Consider the following 11,888-nt stretch of genomic DNA (forward strand, 5'->3'; position numbering starts at 1 on the left):
AAGCTTTTAGTATCATGCAAATTGTATAAAGTACTAGCTGTTGCCCGCGACTTCGTCCGCGCAAACCTTAGCTTTTTTTTAGAATCATTAAAAGTTTATTGTGCGGGAACCGTATATTTTCCGGGATAAAAAGTATCCCTTGCCCTTTCCCGAGACTGAAAGTATTGCCATACCAAATTTCATCAAAATAGATTGAATAGTTTAGGCGATAATCATAAAAGTTTATTGTGCGGTAACCGTACATTTTCCAGGACAAAATTAGTATACCTTGTACTTTTTCGGGACTCAAAGTATCTTTATACCAAATTTCAGCAAAATGGGTCCAGCCATTTACGCGTGATGTCGTGACCACGCGAAATATAACGTTCCGCGCAGCTTCGCCCGCTTAAATTAGATATTTCACAGACAAATTAGTCCACAAAAAATAGCCTATGATGCCTCACGTGGTCTCTGTGCCCAGTAACAGAAAAATTGCTCCAGTAGTTCGTGAGATAAGCCCTTTCAAATAATTTCCCCCGTTTTTTTCCACATTTTCCTCTATTTCTTCGCTCCTATTAGTTTTAGCGTAATAATATATATATTATTACGCTAAAACTAATAGGAGAAGATATATATATATATATATATATATATATATATATATATATATATATATATATATATATATATATATATATATATATATATATATATATATATATATATATATATATATATATATATATATATATATATATATATATATATAGCCCTATAGCCTTCCTCGATAAATGGACTATCTAACACTGAAAGAATTTTTCAAATCGGACCAGTACTTCCTCAGATTAGCGCGTTCAAACAAACAAACAAACTCTTCCCAATTATAATATTAAGTATAGATTGAGGATTAAAACTTAATAGTTAAAATTTTTAAGGAGAAATTGATTTTCTTCTTTTTAGACTATTTAAATAAAAGCTTTTATCAAAAAGTTTTTTGTTTATAATTTATTTTTTGTTTTTTAGTTATATCTGGCTAGATTTCTTAGTCTGTTTGATAGTAATTTGTTTTATTTCAATAATTTCTTAAATTCTGATTAACCCATCAAGATTCAAGCCCCATAAGGACACCGGTGACCGCGACAACAATAGAATTCGAAGAATTAACTTAAGTCCTTAAGAAAAATCTATATTTAGCAAGTTGCTATATTCTCTTTATTTCTGCATGACTAAAAAGTTAAATTTCATTTAACGAAAGTGACCGGAATCAACCGGCTGAAACCCGGCTGGATTTGACTTGAAGTCACGTCACGTCACGTCATTTCACGTCACCTCACGTAAAGTCACGACACGAACGTTACGTCACGTCTCGTCACGACACGTCACGTCACTTCACGTAATGTAACATTACGACATGACACGACACGATACGTCACGTCACAATACGACATGACACGACACGACACGACTGTACAATGACTTTTCAATTTATTCTCAATTAGCCCTTTTATTTGATACCCATATTACAGAAGTGCTTTAAAATAACTGTTTGTCTATTCCCCTATCTTGGCTTAGTTGCCATAATTATTGGATATAAACGACATTACATTCGTCTCCGAGTTACTCTCGTTTAGTTTGGAGGACCATGCACGATATGATATGTCACATACCATATCGTGCATGGTCATCCAAACTAAACGAGTACGTAGAATTTCAGCTCAATCGGATAAATTTATCTACTTCAAAATTGAGGTCCAAAATTCCACCGTAACGTACATACTTACATACATACAGAGCAAGTTAAATAAAAGCTTTTAATAATAATAAAAAAGGTAAGAAGATAGCTTAAAATATGCCATTCGCCGTGGAAGAGGTGTACTTTAACTGTCGCTGTAGCAGTAAGTATGAGTTATGACAGATTTGAAGATAAATCGGATATGTTATGAATCTATACTATCTATACTAATATTATAAATGCGAAAGTATTTCTGTCTGTCTGTCTGTCTGTATCGCTTTCACGCCAAAACTACTGAACCGATTGTAATGAAATTTTGTACACAGGGTAGTCTAAAGCCTGAGAAAGGACATATGCTACTTTTTAACTGGAAAAAGGGGTTGTAAGGGGGTGAAAATGCGTAAATTTGTTCAAATTAAGTTAGTTCCAAAAATTCATAACATATGGCGCTAAGAGTCGTGTACATCGCGCTATCGCTTGCTCTTAAGTGTTTCTATAAGAGGTGGTACCATCTCAAGCTACAGTCTACGATTTTATATAACTGTCTACTCAGTACTTCATCCATGCAGTATGCAGTGACGTTACCTTAAACCTATCAATGATAAATTATAGTTTATGGGTAAAGTTGTGTAATGGGGGGTTAAATAAGCTTTAAAATTTGGCATAAATCGCACATGAAACCAAATACCGTATTATCTCAAAAAAGTGAGTTTCGAGAAAACGCGTTTTGAAAATTTCAAATATGTAATCATAGAATTAATACTACGTATCTGATTAGAAATCTTCTAAAATCGCTATAAAAATGAGGATAAGCTATACAAAACCCGACTTTAAAAGAAATGTTTGAAGATACTATGGTGTTGCCTGGGATTAAAAATATGTTTTTGTTTTAATACTCTCTTGCCCGTTTTTTAATAACAATTTCGGAACGTTTTTTAGGTAGTAACTAATGCCATCTACATAAAGACGCCAAGGTAAAGACGGCGGCAAATAAGGTCGGACCCTCGAGATTCGGGAGGAGCCATACCAATGCTCCAGCAGTCTTTTTCACCTTTTCAGACAGCTGCTTGAAGTGGTTTTTAAACGTCCAGAGACTGTCAAGAACCAGGCAGAGGTAGTAGGTACGTCATGGTTGACTACTGGTCACAGGCGAAACCTCCTCCTTATCAGAGTCATCCGATGACTGGGCCATTATCAGTGGTGATCAGTCAGCTCTGGATGGAAAAAGGGCAGAAACGACATTTTAGCGCAGCTCTGGATCGAGACTCTTGGTGAGTGGTGGGCGGGGTGAAACTTATGCCTTCCCCATTTATAGGGCATACCTTAAGGACCCCGCTCCAGAGTGGAAAGCCACTCCTCCCAGGCTTTGATCTCGGCTCTGATCTCGACTACAACCGCCAAGATGCTGTCTCAAGGCATGACATGTTCACGGTACCTATAGTACAGCTTTTAAATTTGACAACAATTTTGTTGGCACCGCGCGCTATAAACTGAAGTCCACGCGGACGAAGTCGCGAGCAACAGCTAGTACTTATATAAATGGCTATTACCTCACCTAATTTTTATAGTATTTTAAGATAACTTTCTTTATAAACTTTTTAAAATCAAATGAGTGGTTAGAAACATCAATTCTACCGTAGATTCTACCCCACTTTTTAAACGTCACTAATAATACCCATCCTACTTATAATATTACTAGCTGTTGCCCGCGACTTCGTCCGCGTGGACTTCAGATTATAGCGCGCGATGTCAATAAAATTGGTGTCAAAAGCTTTTATAAAAAACCCTGGTACCCCTTAAATCAATACAGCTGTGTAGTGTGCACACAATAAGTATTTCATTTTTTTATATTAAACTTTATATTTTATGCCAAATTTTAAAATTTATTTAGCCCTCCAATTACACAACTTTACCCATAAACTATTTATCATTGATAGATTTAAGGTTACGTCACTGCACAGATAAAGTACTGAGTTATTTAATACCGTGGAATAGATATAACAATCGAAAAAAATCGAAACTTAAATGTAAGATGATACCACGTCTTATAGGAAGACTTTTGAGCAAGCGTCAGCGCGATGTAGAAGACGCACGGCGCCATCTATTATGAATTGTTGGAACTAACTTAATTTGAACAAATTTACGCATTTTCAACCCCTTACAACCCTTTTTTCCAGTAAAAAAGTAGCCTATGTCCTTTCTCAGGCTTTAGACTATCTGTATACAAAATTTCATTACAATCGGTTCGGTAGTTTTGGCGTTTGGCGTGAAAGCGAGACTGACAGACAGACAGACAGGCAGAGATACTTTCGCATTTATAATATTAGTATAGATTATGTGCACACTGCATAGCTGTTTTTGGGTATTTTGATTAATTAAGGGCCGCGCTACACCGGAATGGCAGCGGCGAGGCGAGCACTTTCAGCGCTGCCATTCCGGTGTAGTGCGGCCCTAAGAGGGGTAGGTACCACTTACCAGGGTTTTAAAAAGTTTTTAAATTTGACACAAATTTTGTTGACACCGCGCGCTATAAAGTCCACGCGGACGAAGTCGCGGGCAACAGCTAGTTATGAATAAAAACAATAATATATAATAAAGTAAGTATGATTAGTTCTGTTACAATAATGAATTAAAAAATAAAACGCCATCTGTTTTCATATATTAGAATTAAAATGTTGATTGCATTGATATATTTTCTGGATGGAATATAGGTCAACACGGTACACTCGAACTCCTTTATTTTAGAGCGCCGTCTGCTGTCAACTTGTCACATATATTAGAAATGCAGTAGGAGTTCTATAAGATAAGATAGATTGATTATTATTATACCAAGTGATTATATTATTCAACATAATATTCTAACGTATTAAAAACTATAAACAAAAACATACTAACTAATAAGTATGATTAGTTCTATGTTACAATAAAGTAAAAAATAAAACGCCATCTGTTGAATCGTATTAGAACTAAAATGTTCATTGCATCGATATATTTCTGGATTTTTTATAATATTATACATAAATTAATACATTTAAGATTTCTGAAATATTATTTTAATACACATCCAAGACCCAGGAACATTGAAAACATTTTGTTCCGCCTGCGGGACTCGAACCCAGGACCCCCGGGATGAGCGCTGCCCACGCGCAATGCGAATTAATTTTCATCGATATTTTCATGGAAATAAGATATTTTGACCCATCAAAATGTAGCCTATGTCCTTTCTCAGACTCTAGAATAACTGTGTGGAAAATTTCATTGCAATCGGTTCAGTAGTTTTGGCGTGAAAGCGAGACAGACAGACAGACAGACAGAGATACTTTCGCATTTATAATATTAGTATGGATATACATAAAATATGTTTAAGATTTTTGAAATTTTATTTTAATACACATCCAAGACCCAGGAACATTGAAAACTTTTTGTTCCGCCTGCGGGACTCGAACCCAGGACCCCCAGGATGAGCGCTGGCCTCGCCCAATGCGAATTCATTTTCATCGAAATTTTCATGGAAATAAGATATTTTCCCACATCAAAATGTAGCCTATGTCCTTTCTCAGACTCTAGAATAACTGTATACAAAATTCATTGCAATCGGTTCAGTAGTTTTGGCGTGAAAGCAAGACAGACAGACAGAGATACTTTCGCATTTATAATATTAGTATGGATAGTATGGATTAGAAATGCAGTAGGAGTTCTACATAAGATAAGATAGATTGATTATTATTATACCAAGTGATAATATTATTAAACATAATATTCTAACGTATTAAAAACTATAAACAAAAACATACTAACTAATAAGTATGATTAGTTCTATGTTACAATAAAGTAAAAAATAAAACGCCATCTGTTGAATCGTATTAGAACTAAAATGTTCATTCCATCGATATATTTCTGGATTTTTTATAATATTATACATAAGATTTTTGAAATTTTATTTTAATACACATCCAAGACCCAGGAACATTGAAAACTTTTTGTTCCGCCTGCGGGACTCAAACCCAGGACCCCCGGGATGAGCGCTGGCCACGCGCAATGCGAATTCATTTTCATCGAAATTTTCATGGAAATAAGATATTTTCCCACATCAAAATGTAGCCTATGTCCTTTCTCAGACTCTAGAATAACTGTATACAAAATTTCATTGCAATCGGTTCAGTAGTTTCGGCGTGAAAGCAAGACAGACAGACAGACAGACAGACAGAGATACTTTCGCATTTATAATATTAGTATGGATTAGAAATGCAGTAGGAGTTCTACATAAGATAAGATAGATTGATTATTGTTATGCCAAGTGATAATATTATTAAACATAATATTCTAACCTATTAAAAACTATAAACAAAAACATACTAACTAATAAGTATGATTAGTTCTATGTTACAATAAAGTAAAAAATAAAACGCCATCTGTTGAATCGTATTAGAACTAAAATGTTCATTCCATCGATATATTTCTGGATTTTTTATAATATTATACATAAAATATGTTGAAGATTTTTGAAATTTTATTTTAATACGCATCCAAGACCCAGGAACATTGAAAACTTTTTGTTCCGCCTGCGGGACTCGAACCCAGGACCCCCGGCATGAGCGCTGGCCACGCGCAATGCGAATTCATTTTCATCGATATTTTCATGGAAATAAGATATTTTCCCACATCAAAATGTAGCCTATGTCCTTTCTCAGACTCTAGAATAACTGTATACAAAATTTCATTGCAATCTGTTCTGTAGTTTTGGCGTGAAAGCAAGACAGACAGACAGAGATACTTTCGCATTTATAATATTAGTATGGATAGTATGGATTAGAAATGCAGTAGGAGTTCTACATAAGATAAGATAGATTGATTATTATTATACCAAGTGATAATATTATTAAACATAATATTCTAACGTATTAAAAACTATAAACAAAAACATACTAACTAATAAGTATGATTAGTTCTATGTTACAATAAAGTAAAAAATAAAACGCCATCTGTTGAATCGTATTAGAACTAAAATGTTCATTCCATCGATATATTTCTGGATTTTTTATAATATTATACATAAGATTTTTGAAATTTTATTTTAATACACATCCAAGACCCAGGAACATTGAAAACTTTTTGTTCCGCCTGCGGGACTCGAACCCAGGACCCCCGGGATGAGTGCTGGCCACGCGCAATGCGAATTCATTTTATACTTTCCATTATTATGTGTATACGTATATTGTATATTCACAAATGTCACGAACTAGAATGAAATATAAAACCCATCAAACGACTACAAGTTGCTAACGGCCTTTCATGAACTAGATAAACCCTGCTTGTCCAGCACTGAGCAGGCTGATGATGATGAATTATAGCTAAAAACACTCTCGATCATGTCAGCTTTCAAACAAAAAAACTAGATCAAAATCGGTCCACCCGTTTGGATGCTACGATGCCACGGACAGATACACACACAAACAGACAGACAGACAGACAGACACGTCAAACTTATAACACCTCTCTTTTTTGTTAAAAATACATTTAACCTATCTATCCATTAAAGTACTAATCAAAAAAATTTGTCTACAGAGTGGCCTGGAGAACGATACAGCACTGGGATCCCTCCAGAAGGGAGTGGTAGATGTATTAGGTGCAGTTGTCGAACTGGTGGTAGGCGAAGAAGGTGGTTCCGCGAGGTGGATTGTTCGCATTCAAACCCCATCCATGTGTGCGCCATTCGACATGGCGGCTTCCTCCCGAGAAAACGCCCTAGAATGGCTCTCCGCCATCAAAGAAGCGGCCCAAAGCGCTAGCGCCCGATCTCTCAGACACCGCAAAATGGAGAGGGAATGGCGCATCGCTAAAGAAATGTCGGATCTGATTGTATACTGCCGGTCCGTTGCGTTTAATCAGGAAAAACTACGCAATAATGGCTTCATTTTCAATGAAATGTCTTCTTTCCCGGAGACCAAAGCAGAGAGACTCATGTGCCAGCAAGAAACGGCGTTCTTTATGAAGTACCATGGGGTTCAAATGAGCAGGATCTATCCCAAGGGTCAAAGAATCGACTCGTCCAACTATAATCCTGTACCCTTCTGGAATGCTGGCTCCCAAATGGTGGCACTTAACTACCAGACGCCGGACAAAGCGATGCAGCTCAACATGGGAAAGTTCAGGGAAAATGGTGGATGCGGGTTTGTCCTGAAACCGAGCTTTATGATGGAAGAAGGTTACAATCCTTTTGATAGACGTGCGCCGATTCGCACGAATTCGAAGGCCATAATAGTGTCGCTCCGAGTGATTGCTGCTCGACATCTTGCTAAGTCTGGCAGAGGAACCGCTAGCCCCTTTGTCGAAGTTGAGATTTTCGGCACCGAACAAGACTCTGGTCTCAAGCTGGCAACCAAAACTGTGGGTGAGTTGTTCTAAGGCTCGTATTAACTACTATTTTACACTTACGGCCATTCCCAATATTTGATCTATCTCTGGTTTTGCCCTACTAGAGATAGGAATAGCTCACAATTGACATAAAATATATGTCTCTAATGTCTAATTTGAGCTATTCCTATCTCTAGTAGGGCAAAACCAGAGATAGATCAAATATTGGGAATGGCCGTTACTCAATAACAAACTTGGCCGATACGTTCTCAGCGCCTTAAGAATAACTTAAGATGGTTTTAATCCGATAGTAAGCTTTAACTATTAGTTTGATATCAACAAAACTGTTCAACGTTCAGATCAGTCGAATGGTGTTGAAAGTGAAATGAAATCTGTCATCTATATGGATATTTTGTTCAACCTTCGTATGAAAGTAAAAATATGTATTATTCCCAATTCGGTCGGTCGCTGATTTAATGCATACGATCGCAATGCAAAATGCAAGCTCGAGCATAATCTCGCGTTGTTATACCGGGTCAGGGTTTTGCTAGCATTGGCACTGTTTTTGTTACTATTCTTGACCGACTTCCAAAAAGGAGGAGGTAATACGTTCGGCTGTATGTATCTTTTTTTATGTATGTTCAACGATTACTCGGCTGTTTGTAGTCAGATTTTCAAAATTATTTTTGTGTTATATAGGGTTTAACTCGAATTTTGTACCATGTTCACAAAAGTGGTGATCTGATGATGGGATCTATGAGAAATCGAGTGGACTCCTTGAAATTTGTATGGAAACATATAAGTAGTGATTTTGATTTTTTCTGAAGTATTCGAGGCATATGCTACAAAAAAGTAAGATTTCGCACCAGGTTTTACCCTGGTTCCGAAGGTACCCAACAGAACTTTGAATCCTTATAGATACAGGTTCGGGGATTTTGGCGTTGTTTAAACAACTTAAGGCATAAGCCAATATATCAATTTGATTAATCATCATCACAACTATAATTATGCTATGCATCATCACATTATGACACATTTATTGGTACTTTTCAATTTTCATGATATTTTTTTTATTTCACGATATTTTGATGATTATTTCGCTGTTTGTAGACCGATTTTCAAAAATCTTCTGTTGTTGTATAGGATAGAATCTTAATTTCATATAAACATTACGAAAGTGGTGATCTGATAATGGGATCTATGAGCAATAAAGGTAAATCCTTGAAATTTATTAAAACACAAATGGTGGTTAAGATGTTGTTTCTAGTAAGTAACTTAAACATAAAAAGTGAAATTTCATACGAAGGTGTCTCTTGATCCGAAGCCACTGAATAGAACTCATGAACCTTTAAAGATAAAAGTTTGGGAATTGCAGCATCGCTTAGATAACTGCAAGCATTTACCACAATTTCGCTTATAGTAACTTAATGGGAATAGTTAACATTCGTAATGCTTATTTACCCATCGTTATGCGTATCTTTTAGGTATACAATTATACATCCTTATCTTGTAGATAACTAAAAAGAGTAAAATTATTATTTTTTAACTAAAAATTGAAACCGACTTCCTGTACCGGCCAAGTTTTATGTCAAGTATCTCAGTTCTGGGCTGGTGTCGACTTCAAACGAATGAAAATTGAGTCCGGAATTGGTTGAGGTTAAGTCGAATTTCGAAAAAGGCACTAATGAAGAATAAGAATGATTTCATACTTTTTAGATCATATTTCTAAGAATATTGGTTTTACCTTGGAAGTCGGTTTCAATTTTTTGTTAAAAAATAATAATTTCATGACACTCCAATCCTCATTAAATATACAGGGGAAATCAGGGTAAGTTTAGAAACAGGGTAAGTCCAGATAATTCAAGTTAACGCTAAACAAACAGGTATCTTGTTCGATTGACACCATATGTTTTGCGGTGGCACAACAAAATGGCATGGCAATTAGCGGTAACTTCAATTATCCGAATTTACCCTGAATCTGTAATTACCCTGATTAGCTACTACCCAAAATAGTATTTATTAATCAGAAATATTTTTCAGCCGACAATGGAATAAATCCGGTGTGGAACGACATTTGCGAGTTCGAAGTCGCAAACCCAGATTTGGCTATGATGCGGTTTCTGGTACAAGACGAAGATATATTCGGCGACCCGAATTTCATTGGCCAAGCGACGTACCCCATAAAATGCTTGCGGACTGGATACCGCAGTATTATACTACGGAATGCGTATTCTGAGGACTTGGAACTGTCCTCTTTGCTCGTTCATATTACCCTGACTAACAAACGCTAGAGTTACCTGCGGCGGATTGCCCGCAGGCAGTGTTTTTGACGTCCGCCGCTTAGAGATATACGAGATTAGAGAGCCCGATATACCGAGATCAGAAATTATACGTGAAGTTGAGAGATTCGAGATTGAGGAGCCAGAACAATTGACTTTCTGGATGAAGGTCAAAAAGTTTTGCTGCTGCTGTTAAATTATATCGAGACGTCAAACACGGGCATCCGCTGCCATAAAGACATTATGCAAATATTTTAAGTACAGTTTAGTAAGTTCTATAAAGAGGTATATTATCTCAAGTGACAAGGATTTAAAAAGTGACTTTACGATATGGATGATAATACTTGACTCAAAGTGGTGATCTGCCATTTTGAGTCAAATTTCGCGATTTTGAATCAAGACTTATCCGGAATTGACTTATCTATGGTGAATTATAGTCAAAACCGTAAAACGTGGTACGGAATTCATAAATTATGTATGTCAATAAAAAGTGTTGTGTTTCAGCTCAAAGTTTTGACTACAATTGACCTATATTGATGTTCTATGGTAAATATTTTACCAAATTTACTGAATTACGACCTCCTAGGATAAATGGAAATACTAATGATATTTCGGCAACTACTCCGTGCAGGCTCACGATTTATTTTTAATTTTGTTTTGTAGGTATATTGTAATCATAAGTATTTCCATCCTAACAATCTATTTTGACTAAAATCTATATAGTGACGTAATTTAGTGGTACTCGTGATGAGTATTAAAAGACTTTCCGAACCAATAGATCTTTATTTTCTACCGACATCGGTCTAGCGACCCATGCAGCTGCTGCGTTATAGTTGCGTAGACCAAAATGAAACCTAAAGCCTAGGGTCATAGGGTTTTTTAGAGCATTTTATATCAGAATTTTTGTCGGTCCCGGTCACTTGCCGTGAGGATCGGAAAGTCTTTACTTTCCGATCCTCACGGCACCTTAATGTTTAATTAAATACGTAACTGTCTTGTATCAAACCAAATATCTAGTAATAATTCTACCTTCCATATAAAAATTGGATGTATGTCTCTTTTTTGAGAAATGAGATTTTTGTCTTCGATAAAGTAGAAAGAATCTTCACACAATATTCTCTTGGTATTAAAAAAATATTATCCATATTTCAAACCGTTGAAATGTTTACAATGAATCTTGATGTTAGTGATATACTGAAAAAAAAATGTAGGTAACTTGGTTCGAGAAGCCATTTTAAATATAATATTGGTGTTTTAACCTTTACTTATAATTGTACATTATTACTGTTTGTGATTAATATGACTTTAAAAACTATTGCTTTAATCTACGAATTTATCTTACAATTTTGAATTAACAAAACATGAAATAATATTAAATAGCATAATTCTTATTATACTAGTGTATTACTATATTTTAATAAATAAATATTTTGGAAAAAAGCCTAAAAAAATATTTGAAAATATAAATGAGGTCTATTTCATATACAATATTGTGTCCCGACACCGGTGTCAGATCCTTTAATGTCATGATGTACGGCATATTT

The 11,888-nt window shown here is 35.6% G+C and overlaps 1 protein-coding gene across 4 annotated transcripts in view; it reads left to right on the plus strand.

The window, feature by feature from the left end:
* LOC121738739 (1-phosphatidylinositol 4,5-bisphosphate phosphodiesterase gamma-1) overlaps positions 1-11,568 on the plus strand; it is a 31,022-nt gene extending 19,454 nt beyond the window's left edge. For all 4 annotated transcript variants that reach the window (XM_042130971.1, XM_042130974.1, XM_042130973.1 and 1 more), the window contains exons 12-13: positions 7,277-8,102; positions 10,106-11,568. In XM_042130971.1, the coding sequence (XP_041986905.1) occupies positions 7,277-8,102; positions 10,106-10,356 (1,077 nt within the window). In that variant the 3' untranslated portion in view covers positions 10,357-11,568. The remainder of the gene's footprint in view (positions 1-7,276; positions 8,103-10,105) is intronic.
* Positions 11,569-11,888: the final 320 nt, after the last annotated feature.

Source organism: Aricia agestis, chromosome Z (genome assembly GCF_905147365.1).
Source record: "Aricia agestis chromosome Z, ilAriAges1.1, whole genome shotgun sequence".
Taxonomy (NCBI): Eukaryota; Metazoa; Arthropoda; class Insecta; order Lepidoptera; family Lycaenidae; genus Aricia; species Aricia agestis.